At 35.9% G+C, this 14,915-nt stretch overlaps 1 protein-coding gene across 1 annotated transcript in view; it reads right to left on the bottom strand.

The window, feature by feature from the left end:
* Positions 1–7,249: 7,249 nt before the first annotated feature.
* Positions 7,250–14,915, bottom strand: part of UFL1 (UFM1 specific ligase 1) — a 30,764-nt gene continuing 23,098 nt past the window's right edge. The window contains exons 13-19 of the mRNA XM_059401084.1: positions 12,428–12,545; positions 11,106–11,272; positions 10,895–11,025; positions 9,269–9,349; positions 8,906–8,991; positions 8,195–8,375; positions 7,250–7,592 (exon numbers count right to left, since the gene is read on the bottom strand). Coding sequence (XP_059257067.1) covers positions 7,374–7,592; positions 8,195–8,375; positions 8,906–8,991; positions 9,269–9,349; positions 10,895–11,025; positions 11,106–11,272; positions 12,428–12,545 — 983 coding nt within the window. The 3' untranslated portion in view covers positions 7,250–7,373. The remainder of the gene's footprint in view (positions 7,593–8,194; positions 8,376–8,905; positions 8,992–9,268; positions 9,350–10,894; positions 11,026–11,105; positions 11,273–12,427; positions 12,546–14,915) is intronic.

Below are 14,915 nucleotides of genomic sequence, written 5' to 3'. Positions count from 1 at the left end.
CGGAGCTGACTCCTACTGGGCTGGAAAAGCACTCCCTGTCAATTTTTACGTCAAATTGTGAGGAACAAATTCTCTGCAGGATATCCTTAAAGGGAAATCCTGCCAAAATGAGTACTTGGAATATCTGGGTAAGCCCCCAAAAGTTTAAAATGCAAGTGTATATACAGACAACTCATATACATACACAAGAAATTTCCACTGCTTAGGCTAAATTAAGGGCATATTTAACTTTTAAAAATTTCCAAAATGATGATGTACTTTCTTTTTCCTTGATTAATATATTTTTTTTAAATTTTGTTTTGTCTTGTTTTCTGATGACTCTCTGAACCTATCTTTTAGGTTAGAAATGGTTGCATTACAGAGCTTTTCTGTTGAACTCTCTGGAAAGAGATGAGGCCCCATGTTCTTACCTGCAGAATTTTTGGTGCTTGAGAGATTAACCTTGGGGTATGGCCTCTATCACTGCGTTCTTAGGAAATTTGAGAACTTAGAGCCTTGGATTTGACTAGAATAACTGCAGGTTGTTACCTGCTTCCCGAACCTCACTGTAGACTCACCATTCCCTGCTTTTGCCTATTGCCCTGTGAGCTGGCAACAATTGTTATGTCACGGCATGGCTGTGTGACTTCATTTAAACAGAGACTTGTCTGGTCTTTTGAAGTCTTTGATTAAAAAAAGAGGAAAAGTGGATTGGGATCCCTGGGTGGCTCACTCGGTTAAGCTTCTGACTTTGGCTCAGGTCATGACCTCAGGACCTCAGGATCAAGCCCAGCATCCATATTCTTGCTCAGCGGGGAGCCTGCTTCTCCCTCTGCCTACCGCTCCCCCTGCTTGTGTGCGTGTGCACTCTCTCTCCATCCCCTTCTCTCTCTGACTAATAAATAAATCTTTAAAAAAAAAAAAAAAGTGGATAGAGATTTCGAGAGTTGAATCTAAAGAAATGTTTGAATATTGAACTAATCTAGGACAGGAATTTTCCGTGGGTCAGTTTGATCCATAAAGCAAATACGGTTTGTTCCTAGAATCTCTGCTTGAGGCTGTTTCTTCATTTTATAAGATGGGGTGAGAGGAGAAGTGTCCTGCCTTCACCCCATTTATTCCCAGACAAAAACTGTTCTTGTTCTAAGTGCTAACGGAATTACACACTAATATTTTCTGAGATCAAACTCAGGTAGATACAATAAAAAAACTTGAGTTAGGGAAATGCAAAGCCAGTCAAGTGTGTGCATTGCTATTCACTTGAATTCGATGATTAAGATATGAAAATGAAAACATGAAAAAAAAAAAAAAAAACCATGGCAAGCAACAACAACAAATCGATTCAGTAAGAGAACACGAATACATTCAACTAGTGATAGATTTCAACCCTCGTGATACTACTGCTAGCCGGGACTTATTTTTATTCTTTTCAGGGTGAGGAAGTGGAGTCTTGGAGATATAAAATTGCATATGTTCCCACCTAATTATGGGGCCATCATCCTTTGTTTACTCCTATGCTTCCCGAGAGGGTGATCTACATTCACTGATAAAACTTCTGATCCTGGGGTGCCTGGGTGGCTCAGTGGGTTAAAGCCTCTACCTTTGGCTTAGGTCATGATCTCAGGGTCCTGGGATGGAGCCCCGCATCCGGCTTTCTGCTCGGCGGGGAGGCTGCTTCCCCCCTCTCTCTCTGCCTGCCTCTCTGCCTACTTGTGATCTCTGTCTGTCAAATAAATAAAATCTTTAAAAAACAAAAAACAAAACTTCTGATCCTTCTGGTTCCTCCTCAGACAGTTGCATTAATTCTTCCCCTTGAACCACTCCACCAAAAAAGCTTCATTAAGTTCGTAAAAGGGAGCTGGGGGAAATTGGAAGAGGAGGTGAACCATGAGAGACTATGGACTCTAAAAAACAATCTGAGGGGTTTGAATTGGCGGGGGGTGGGGGTGGGGGTGGGGGGGGTTGGGGTACCAGGTGGTGGGTATTAGAGAGGGCACGATTGCATGGAGCACTGGGTGTGGTGAAAAAATAATGAATACTGTTATGCCAAAAATAAATAAAAAATAAATTAAAAAAAAAAAAAAGGTCTTAATGAGCACTTTAAAGGGTGCTGTCTTTAACCTTACCTGAAATTTCTCGTCTTTGGCCCTATTTCTTTTTAAAATTTGCTCTAGGGTTCCCTAAGTTACACACTCCTGATTTCCTCCTTGTTCTTTAGCCTCCTCTCCCTTTATTCATCTCACCCTTCCCTAGAGCTTCCTCCTCAGGTCAGCAGGCTTCTCTGCACACTCTCCATGGCACTCCTGATGGAAACCATTAGCGATTACATGACTCCCAAACCTGTATTCTCACTTGCTCTGTAAGGTTCCAGACCTGCCTCCTGCTGGCTGTTGGCTTTGTCTACAGGTCCTCATGCACCTCAAACTGCAAAGTCCCTAATACATCATCTCATCTTCTTCTCACTCCAAACCTGCTAGTCTACTGGCGTTCCTCCTCAGGGCATGACACAGTCATCCAAGCCGTCATCTTAGACCGTCTTCCCTTATTCTGCCCCAGCCCCATTATTTATCCCCAACCCCAACTTCTGCTGGTTCTCCTTTGTTAAATCTCCCCTTCAAGTCTGTCATCATCCCTGCATTCTGGTGCTCACTTTTCTCCCTTGCATTACTGTAACAGTCTTGAAATGGTCAGTATCCCCTCCTGCCATTTCTCTACATCACTGTAAAACCATATTTTAAATTTATCGGTTTATCAAATTATAAAATACATGCTTCTTGCAGAAAACTTGGATTAAGATTTGAAACAAATAAAGTTTAAAATGACTTGCAATCTAAAAGAGTCACAACCCAAATCTCTTTAGAACATTTTGTATGCATGCATAGAACTATACAAGGAAATGTTTATGTAAATGTACTTATGCAAATGTTTATATAGTATATTTAATTAGAAAACCAAGACGACATTATATATATAGTTCTGCATCCTTTTCTACTTAATATACTGTGAATGATCTTCCAAATCAAATATTTTAAAGTGGTTATGAATTAAGGCTGCAAAATAATGAAACACATGAAATATATTGTGGAATTGTGCTCTTCTGTCTCTCTGATTTGTTTTCTTCAACACCAGAACTTACCCTGAGCGTTTATAATGTATGAATCACAAGGACTTAGATTTCAGTGAGAAATGGGGAAGGAGAAAAATACAGAACACTCATTTTAAGTTCATTTACGTTCATTAGATACTATTTAAACCACTATGTATTCTGTACTCACTATGTGTCCTGCCTCCAAGCAATCTATAAGTCTACGTGATAGAGTTAAGGTACAGGTATATTTTAGGTGAGTAGATAAGCTCAGTAGGAAAGCAATTTGACCAAGCACTTTTTCTTCTTCACATTGAATGACTAGAAATGTAAGAGAAAACCTTTGGGAACTTTGTCTTAGCTTGACTAGTCAGAGAAAGGTGTTTTTGTTTGTTTGCTTGGTTTCGTTTTGGTGGACTGTCATCTGAATAAGCAAGAATATTTCAGAGCCAAGAAGACCACCTCATTTCTTTTTGACTACAGGTTGGGAAAAAGACTCCTACATACTAAGTCCCCATTTTACTTTTCAGATAGGAGAGACACTGATTTCACAAATACTGTATTTTGGTAATAAAGTTGTCAAACTGCCTTTCAGAATGGGTGCTCTTTCTAAAAGACAGATCTAATTACCTTACTTTCCTGCTTAATTAAATCCCGAAAAGGTTCCCCTTATTTTCAGGAAAATGGCTAAACTTTCTCGCTTAGTATACATATAAGGAATTTCAAGATCTCTCTCTGGTCTCTTCAGCTTCATCTTACCCTACTTCCCCAGACCATTTTTCATATTTCTCATACTTAGGGCTTCTGAAGTGTCTATTTCATGTTAGTTCATGTTTTAGTACTTCCGGATCTCTTCTGTCCCAGAAACGCCTGGCTGCTTTCCCTTCCCCCATTTTCCCAAGGCTGGTCCTCCTTTTCTTTCAGGACTCAGTTCAGGAGGTGATCTCTAGTCTGTTAAGTTCCCTCTCGCTGTCAAAGACATTTGACTTTCATTTCTTCCCCCACATCACCCTCTGAATATTTCTCTCAAAACACTATATTGAACTACAGTTGTTGATTCTTGCCATCTCCTTGAAAACAAGGTGTATTTTTAAGATGTACATTGGTACTTCTAGTACTTGGCAGTCATACCTGCATCCAGGATATTGTTGCGCCAAGGATTTAAATTCCCCACGTCTCCCCTTTCTTCTATCACACAACATAACCCCTTCCTGCTCTTTAAACACACATCAAGGTTAAGTCTTATTGCTAATCACTGAAGGGAAATAGAGGTACAAATAGAGGCAAGCCTGGTAAAACAAATAAAACACAACACTGAGAACTTATAAAAATTTAATACATGTCCAAAGTAATTATTCCCTCTCGTTTGATGATGTAAATGAAATAAACACTGTATTTCTGAAAGCCTGAAAGTCAAGGTTTCTTTTTTCGATGGTTTGGAGTAAGTCTCTCTCTCTTGGGTCCTATTTATGTAGTGTGGTCTTCAAGGTAGAACAACTTGTGTGACTCCTTAGGCCACTTTTTTTTTTTTTTTTTTAAGATTTTATTTATTTATTTGAGAGAGAGACCGTGAGAGAGAGCATGAGCGAGGAGAAGGTCAGAGGGAGAAGCAGACTCCCCTTGGAGCTGGGAGCCTGATGCGGGACTTGATCCCGGGACTCTGGGATCATGACCTGAGCCGAAGGCAGTTGTCCAACCAACTGAGCCACCCAGGCATCCCTCCTTAGGCCATTTTAATGGCCACTTTCATAGTGGTCCCAGATTTCTGTGGAAAATATACATCCCAGAGGAATTTATCTACATGTTTCTTTCATCTCCTATATACACTGGGGTAATGGCTTCATTGGTATTAGTCAAAGAAAGCAAACCTTCCATTAACCCCACCCTCTACCCAACTCACTTGCTAGTCCTTGATAGAAATAAAGTCCCATTTGGCTCTGGGTTGAGTAGCATTCCTGGGGAAGGAATGAACTAACTGCTCTTCTCAATCTATACACTATACTATCACGGTTGCACTTGGACCTCATTCTTGGTGCTTTATGGTCTGACTAAAATATATTCTCTAAAGAGTTCAAGATGGTTCTATATTCAGTTTAAGCAACTTCTACACTTACTCTAATCCAGTATTAATGTCTTTTCTGAAAATTCACTGATTTTGATAAGATATGCCACTGTTCATTGAATTCTTCTGATGACCAGAAGTGGGTTTCCCTCGACTCTTCAGAAACACATGGTCTGGAGACAGAAACATGAACCTGTTATTCAAGTATCTCTGTTGTATCTGCAACAGTAGGAAGTAGCAGATATGAGAGTACAGCTGCACATTTGCTGAAATTCAGCTAACTGAAAATGATTTACTAAGGTGAAATGGTTCACGAATGGTAAACATTCAAGGAATGAGATATTGAGGACTATGGAACTATTTTTGCATAAGAAAAATTTAATAAAAACTTTGAAAAATGTTCAGTATCAGGATTTTAAAATGTAAATACACTACATATAACACACACACAATGCATTCTAATAATTAAAATAATGAAAGCTTCAAAGTACCACAAAATTTAATAGAAACAGAAAACTTTATTTTTAATAACATCCTTCAATCTGCCTACCAAGATCATAGTAGATAACCATTTAAGAATTTTTATTTTATCAAAATTAGAATTTTACATACAAAATCATCTAGATTTTTTTCAAAAACAATAAAAACTCTTATTTACTGAGGAAAAATATGAACTATTTTGATGAATGAAAAAAAATGAATGTGAACAGGACAGAATGGTTTTCTTTTTATTTGCTTGGTTGTCTCTCCTATTTTTATTCCTACAAATTAATAAAGTCAGAATGATTTTATTTGCTTCATTGTCTATGATCTAGTTTGACACAAATGTGGATTATTTTGGTATCTGCTGAGACATAATTGAGAAGGTACTTTAAGACTGAATAACACATTAGACTGGGTGTTCAGTATTTTGAAAACTGAATAAACAAAACTAACTGAAATTTGTGGTCAGAGGATTTGTCATTTTTCTTCCTTTGCCCATATGAAAATACATTAATAGAAAATTACCAATGGAAAAACATTTTAAAATTTATGTTACATTCCTATCAACTTTAATAATAATGCTTAGTTAGCAATTATATCAATTTCTTTCACTAAGTATTAATACTTTGGAATTAGAAGTAGACTGATATTTGTATTGACATTTTGAAACATGTACCATATAAGAAATTACATAAAATAGTACTTTCTTGATACTTGAGATTTAACTTTCTATTCTATTCAAAATAAATTTCTTTTTGATATATAATAAATTGTTGCTTAAATCTCACTTGCTTGAAATTATTACTCCAAGGAACTATTTGTTACTTTTAACTACTAATAATCTTTAGAAAATAAGAATACCTATTTTCTTATAAGGATTTTCATTTTTGGAAAAAAATAAAGTTCTAATGACTTCAGTGCACTTATGGATCCTCTCATAACAAAGAATTAGATGCCAGAGTGAATACTGTTATTAAAAAAAAAGACATTTAGAAATGCAGACTGGGTTAAAGAAAAATACTTGTATTACATTTTGTTATTCCAATGTTGAAATGTGACTTATACCTCTTAAGAAGCAACTTTTTCTCTCACTTGTTAGCATCTTGTGTTAGAATAGACCACAGCAGTGCATGGGCCCCTCTGGTATTCTGCACCTTTAAAGATATCCCCAACCTAGGTCACTCTTGTGGGGGATATGGGAGGCCCTCTATCTGCCAGAAATAAGAGCAAGGGCCTAGTAATAAAATTTTTTGTAAATTTCTGTATTTTAGGTTTGAAGCACTCTCTATTAATTTTAAAATCCATGATTTTTATTCTGACACCAAAGGGTTTTCTTTTTGTTAAAATAAAAGACCACATTTTAAGGTGCTGCCTAATATATATATATATATATATATATATAAAAAAATGTAAGAATGTCACTTGAAATCTAATAACACAATGCATGAGTCCTTTTCTAGATGAAAGATTTCAGAAAATTTATTCTTCATTCAGCATCTGAAAATAAAATAAACCTGAAATGGTAATTTTTAGAATTATAATGTGAAAAAGAAGTCTTCCATGGTTGAACCCAATTTACAAAAATTTCACATTTTTCTAAGATTTACACTGAACACAATGACACTCCTCTTTAAACTGAATTGTGTGTGTGTTGGGGGGGGTTATAGGGGGACTCGAGGGTTGTGAAGTGAATATTTTTTGGTAACCCCTCACTTTAAACTTCGGGAAAAATGTTTACTATATGACAAAAGTAAATCAAGATCATTACTCTTCTGTCACAGATGATTTCCTGGACTTGAGTACAAGGTCTTTAATAGATGAAGAAAGTTCTTGAAGCTCTTTGCGAGTAGTGTTGGTGATATCTTCTTGTTCTTTGTCTAATTCATCACTCAAGGGATCATCTCCCTGTCCAGTCTTCTTATTTTGACTAACTAAATGCTTTACAACTAAACCTTGATACTTTACCAAAAGAGTATGCTGATCCTGTGAAAAGAGAAAAGAGAAGAAAGATTAACAAATGTGATTTAATTTTCTATAGAACAAACCAGATTTGTTCAACCAATACACCATGAAGGTCTTCATCTTTACAAATCACTGGCTAAGTAAGTAGAAGGCTCAAACTAGTAAGGTCCTTGCTGGCAAGGAGTTGACAGGTTAGGGGTGATCACACATGAATACGCATCATTTTAATGTAAACTGACTCAGCTAAATTCTATTAACTAGAGATTAAGTCAAAGTGATATGGAAGTTCAAAGAAGCCAGATTCCTTTTAGTTGAGAAATCTCTCAGAAGAATTTGTGCAGGTTAAGACTTTTGGAACTGGTCCTTGAAGAACAGGTTAAATTTGCATAAGCTGAAATGGAAGACTTCTTTTTACCATAGATCTTATAGAATCCCCAAAAGATTCTTGAGCTATGCTGAGTTTTTAAAAATCAATCTTCTGATTCACTGTTCACATTCTTAGAACAGGAAGTCATATTAATATGTTTTTGTGTCTTATTGTTCATGATGATTTATACCTATCCATTCAAAATATTCAAAATCTAAAAGCTTTAAAAGTTTCAAGTGTGTGGAAAATGTAATACCTCTGGAATTTTACTATTAAGAAAAGCAATGATCTGTGGGACACATCTTCCAGGTGCATGGAGCATGCTGTGGGTCGAGAACTGAAACAGAAGGACTGCTGTGAGGTGCAGAATAAGAGCAGGGTCTTCTGTGACTTTTAGCTGTTCAGCCAGTGCTTGTCGATGCTGGAACAGTATCTGCCTAAACAAAAATAAAATCACAAAAACACATTCTCATGTTTTAACAAGCTCTTACCAATTTTAGTTCTTCCCTTCTGTATTCAGTTTTAGCTTCTCTAGTTTAATTATCTAGCTCCACAAACATCTTCAGGGACATTTTAAATATGAAATACAGACATGTAACCCAAAATGCTGTGGATAAACTAATATACTAGAACACGACATAGAAAACGATATAGTTGGGATCCTCAAAGTGTAATTTTTATTTTGAGTTGCTGCAGATCAAACAGAAGTGCACTGATACAGGTAAGATTTCCTGTAAAGAAGGTCTCAAAGCTGGTATAAAGTTCCCAGGCTTGGGATTAGGGAGCCTTGCTACCTTATTGATACTGGTCAGAGAGGGCTACCTATGTATTGAATATGCTCGACGGTATGTAGCCGTTTGGATATAAGCATTCTTTGTGCAAGGTTCAGAGAGTCAAATTCCAACTTCGGTTATGAAATATCACACATCTAAGAATTTATTAATAATACAGATTAATTCAATGTTACCTTTCCCTTTTTTTGTCTCCTCTTTTCACCATAATATCACAAGCTTCTGATGCAGAATCCAGACAAGAAAGAAACTCTTCTATGCTCTGAAACAGGTATTTAATACAGCGATTTACTTTTATTAACAGGTTGCCTAAAGAAATATAGTCAGTTAATGGTTTTGTAATTTTACATTCTAAATACAATTTTTTAAAAAGTCATTTTGTTATTGAACTTGAAATTATGATATAGGATAAAATGTTCCCAGCCTGTTCTCCCCCTTTACCTCTAGAAGAGATTGAGTTTATATTTATTCTGATAAAAATCTACTCAAAGATCACAAATTCTAGTCCCATTATCTAAACAGAATCAAACTTTACTTACCTTTTCATTCAGAGAGCTATGGAGTTTTGTGAGAGCTGCTTTGGTTTCTTCTGATAATTTACTTAAAATTTTTTTCCTTACCTACAAAGGGAAAAAAGTTCTCTTGGGATTGTGACTTTGCCATGTGGTAGACAGAAGATCAAACAAAAGAAAACAGAGCATATCTGTTACTATAATAGAATGCGGAATGGAATTTATCCTTATTTGTGAATTTCAGCTTTCAAACTAGGGACAAAAATATGCTAAAAAACATTCTAAAATTGGAGAGCTAGCCAACAGCCAGTCAGCCAATCAAGCTAGGTATAGCCCTACTCCTCCCTTTTGGTCCAGAAGCGGAAGAGAAAGATGAGGAGGGCAGGGAGAGAGAGAGAAAAGCATTCATCTTTGGGGGGAAAAGAGAATTTGGGGTTAAGAGGCTACTCCCTCCATTTTCCATTGGGGTGGGAAGAATGTTCTTCCCTAATGCCAGATGAGGGGGTTCCCACTCCCAAGTCCCATTCCAGAATGCCTATAAACTACAGAACTTGCTCCATGGCTGGCTGGCTGTTATACTTTATGGTGGGTGGAATCTTTTCAGCATCCCTCTCCACATAAATGTATCTTGTGAAATATGATGGCTTTCTTGACTAGAGTCTGATGGCCCTATGAAGTGTGAAATTTCTGATGGAGACCTAGTGGAATGGGTTGACTGAAAGTTACAGTGAATCTTGGAAGACAAGGGAGACCTACTGACTCCCTGTCACATGCCACTCCAGTTCTGTAGCCCCCGAAGGGCATGGGACAGGACCCCATGTGTTTCCCACAGCAGAGGCAGGATATATGGAATTGTCCAGGCAGTTGGAGAGTCACTGCTCAGGCTGAAGGAGGGAAGGGGTACAGTACTTTGCTGGGGTAGGAGGGAGAAATAAATGTGTCTCTGTTTGGAGGTTTAGGGGAAGGTCCTTGCTAAAGGGGGAGTCACATGCTAAAAAACAGCCTCAAAACAACCTACACCACCGGTGGGGCAAGAGATACATAAGGCCACAGAATTGGACCCAGATGATAGCCAATGATATGCAGTCACTCTTATGAAACACTTGTGCCTCCTTCATTTTTCTTAAATCTCCAACTTTAAGTGGATCTATTTGGATAGAGAAGAGGAGGAGGAGGAGTCGTAGGGACAGATCACACCCTAGCTTCTCTAAGCAACTGGGAGCCACAGCACTACCTTACCTCTCAAAAGAGAGAGGAAGAAATGAATTTTGACTTTAGTTTGAGATTAGCATTTTAACAAAAAACTGCAATTCATCTAAATATTGAAATGAGATGGTGTCACTACTCAGAAATGACTGTGAAATTATGGAATCTGGCCAGAAACCAGTAAGCAATTGGCAACTTAGCCAGAAAAACGGATGCGACATTAACAAAAAGTAGGAAAAAAAGTAAGTGTTGATTCCAAAGTAATTAAGCATTATTTTCAACAGACTGGTTATACCACCAATTTAAAATAAAAATCTTATTTTTTTCCCCTTAAAACCCCTTTCCTTTATTTTACTTTCCTTTAGACTATTTCTTACGTGAGAAAATAAAATATGCTTTTATTTCAAAACATAATGCATCAAGAATACAAGAAAATCACTATCATACTTCACTAGTAATGGCTGCAGGATCGTCTACTGCCATCATTAAATCCGAAGCCAAGAAGTTGAAAATGAGGTTAGTGATATCAGTACATACTGTCTTCAGCAAGTGCTTTGTAAGAGCAGCTTGTGTATCATCTGGAAAATGAAGGTGCTTTATTAAAACGAATGTCCAGGAACAATTATGAAAGTCACTGAAACAATAATATTAAGTATACCTGTAAAGAACTTCACCCCTTTTTCAAATAGCCGAATATTATTGTATAGATTTGAAACCTCTTCTTGCAAGTCCTTGATGGTGCGCTTTCTACCAGTTCCAGAGGCAGAAGAAGATGAAGACATGAACACTGAACGTACCACCTCAAGATAAGTTTTATTAAGAGGTCTGTGCACAAGATAAATACATTTAGTTTATTAAAACGTACTGGGTTTATGCATATAAGAAATTTTCCTTCTATGGAAGTAAGCCTTAAGAAAATACCTCTAGATTTTCTAAACAAGTAAGATTAATTTGGAATATAGTTCACAAGAATTTGTCCTCTAATCCTAAGACTTAATAACTTAAATGCATTATTTTTCTCAGTTTTAAAGTACTCAAAATTACTGCACCAAAGACAGCAAGAATAGCAGTAACAAAAGCTTTAATTCAAATTCAGTCCAAAGTAGTTTATAAAAGTTAATTTGGAGAATAGGACATAAATCTGTTCCCCACACACAGGAATAATAAATTCTCAATTACTAAAATTCTAAAAGAGATAATATATTCTAAACTTTTTTTTTAAAAAACTTTTTATGCTCAACAACTTCAGAATAGATTATTTTAAGTAATGGCAAATGGTTAGTAGTAACTATCTTTTTACATACGAAAAATATGATTATGTACTGTATTCATGCATCAAAAATATTCAGTGAAAAGGAAAACAAAACGACAAAAGCTGTATTTCTGAATTCAAAGTTAGATGCACTGGGCTCCTGGATTCCATTTATCAATGCTTACACACTGGAACTAACTTGAGGGGAAACTCATGTTAGCTAGTAATGGTCAAGTTATAATACACAATTTCTTTTACTTCTGTATAAAAATAAATTTAGCTTGGCTCAATTATAAGCTAGTGCTGTCTAATTTGTTCTCTGAACATAGTTTGTTACTTTATTTCTCCCTAAAAGTGTACCGTGTACTCTCTGTCAAGTCTAGATAGATAAAGGTCTTTTCTTTTAGTTGTTACTTTTCATGGTATGTCAGAGAGCAGCCAGCAAGTTGGTGTTTTTCTCCCAACTAGGACTGAAACATCAATGACCGAGCCTCCACACTCTTGCCTTTTATTTCCCACACTACCTCACCCAAAGCACTTACATGTTTGTTAAACTGAACAGCCCCTATAGGCAAACAAAATCTGGAACTTGGTGGCTGGATTAAATTCTAAGCTTTGAGAAGTAAAGACCTAAAATCTATATTTTCCATGATGTTGGGTCAAAATTTTATTTAATAACTCACTGAATTTCTATCATAAAACAGAAAAAAATATGTTTTTATACTTACTTTATTAAATACTCAGCAAGTTCAGAAATAAATTCCTCAGGGGCATCTTGTATGTGTTTTCTCAAAACATCTTCAATTTCATCCTGGAACATAAAAATGATCTCTGGCTTCTTCTTTCCTATGGTAGAAATGAGCAATAGGAAAAAGAACAAAACATAAAGCAACCTAAAAGCAAACAAGGCTCATTAACATATTTACTAAGATGGTAATTCATTCACGGCCTACCATAAAGACTCCTACATTGCCAGTGACAACAGTACCCAATGAAAACAATTTTAAAAATAGTGGCATGATCTCAGGGTCCTGGGATCGAGCCCCGCATCAGGCTCTCTGCTCTGCGGGGAGCCTGCTTCCTCCTCTCTGCCTACTTGTGATCTCTGTCTGTCAAATATACAAATAAAATCTTTAAAAAAAAATAGTGGCATTTCTTATGAGTAATAATTTTCTAACTTTAAAAAAGTTTTTTTTTCTAACTTTATTTAATGACTGTTTTAATGTCAATCAAAAAATAATAAAGATGATTTTCCCCGATCTAACTTGGATGATGCAAATCATGGCAAATCAAAACAATCAATTAGATGGAAAAAAATCTTTAAAGAAAAAGATAATTTCTCTTTGTTGAACAATGTATACCGAGCAGAATATCCTTCTTTATAAAAATGAATAGTTACTAAAAATCAAATCATCCTTACAATTTGTAGAAGATCTTCAGGAAAAGTCTTTATAATCATATGAACTCAACTCCAATAAAATTAAGCTAAAAATTGTCCTTTGGGAAAGGCAAAGATGAAGAAAAATCATAGTTTTACACTCATCATTTATTTTTCTTCTTCCAAAAATAATTCTTTGTATTTTTGTACACCACGCCTGGATGGCTCAGTGGATTAAAGCCTCTGCCTTCAGCTCAGGTCATAATCCCAGGGTCCTGGGATCCAGCCCTGCATCAGGCTCTCCGCTCAGCAGGGAGCCTGCTTTCCTTCCTCTCTCTCTGCCTGCTTCTCTGCCTACTGTGATCTCTGTCAAATAAATAAATAAAATCTTAAAAAAAAATAATTCTATGCCAGGGAAAATTTGTATGCAGCTACTATAATGGAAATAATTGTTAAGTGTGGAACGGTCATGCCTTCTCATGACTTAAATAAGCATGGGTTGCAAAGAAAGCTAACAATATTTCTAATATTAATGTTGTAAAAATATAAAAGTGATTATTTCCAGCTAAGTTTGGTTATTGTAAAAACTTAGACATAAAAATAAAAAATAGTAAAATAAATAAAATAAAAACTAGCTCAAAAATCACTCTTCGCTATGTGTCAAGATCTAATTAAGTTGCCATCACAGCTTTAGAACAGATGGACATGTTCGAACAGATCCACTATCCTTTCTTTTTGAGATCTGCTATCCTCCATTCCTGATCTTTCACATCATATAGTTTCTGCTTTCTCTGTTTGTTTCCTGAATGCATTTTATAAGTTATTAAATTATTTTTCTATCTAGTAATCTTTCACACTGAGTTGGTTCTGTATTTTAGCTGAGAACCTAATTATATCCCCCATTTCAGAGATTTTAACACAACCCCCTTTCAAAGGCACTGAAATTATATCTTTTTAGGTAGAATGGTTTTACTACCTTTATAGCCCCTCTCCATAATTTGTGCATAAAAGGAGTATCACATGCCTCATTTAACAATTACTTACGGCTACAGATATTAGAGAAGTATTTTATGAAATGCCCCTTTTCTCCCACCCCTTGTCCATCCGAGGAATAGAAAAATTCATTTATCAATGAAATATTAAAACCCACAGAGGACAGTCTTAATACTATTTAAAATAAGAACAGGGCTAGTATGAAGAAGGTTTTCATTAATATTGTTTTATACATGTTGAGAACAGTAGCTATTTTTACCTATCTTAGAATATTTTAAAGATAGCTCTTAAGCAACGATGCTATCATGAGTAGTAGCATATTAATTGCTGAAGCCATGTCACCTGATACCTATACCTTCCAGCGCTAGCCCATACATAACAAGCTCTGTAGAAGAGGTAAAATAAGAAATTTCAAATTATCATCATTTCAAGTTTTTTTCTCTCTTCAGTTTTGTTAAGTAAATTTATTTAAAACACAAACATAAAAGAATCATAGTTTTACTTAGAAAAACTAACATATCCCATGCTAACTTAACTGTGCCAAATGCTAACAAGTCTCCAAAAAGGAAGATGGATATACTTAATTCTCCTGTTAGAAGCAATCAACCAATTAGCATAAAATCAATGTTTCCTACTTGAATATGCAGAAATCCATTTTTTAATAAAATATTGTAATTTGTTTTGTAGGGCAGTGGGAAAGCATAAAAATGGCTGTGTAAGGTCTTCTCATCAAACAATGGGAAAACTTATGATTATTCTGTGATTTTTAAAAAATATCTGTGAAAACATTAAGAGGTCTTACTGTTGCTTATAAATGTACAGGGAAATGAAAAAGAAACCAATAC

Source organism: Mustela nigripes, chromosome 5 (assembly GCF_022355385.1).
Source record: "Mustela nigripes isolate SB6536 chromosome 5, MUSNIG.SB6536, whole genome shotgun sequence".
Lineage (NCBI taxonomy): Eukaryota > Metazoa > Chordata > Mammalia > Carnivora > Mustelidae > Mustela > Mustela nigripes.
The sequence above is the reverse complement of the archived record's forward strand: the minus strand, read 5'-3'. Positions and strand labels throughout refer to the sequence as shown.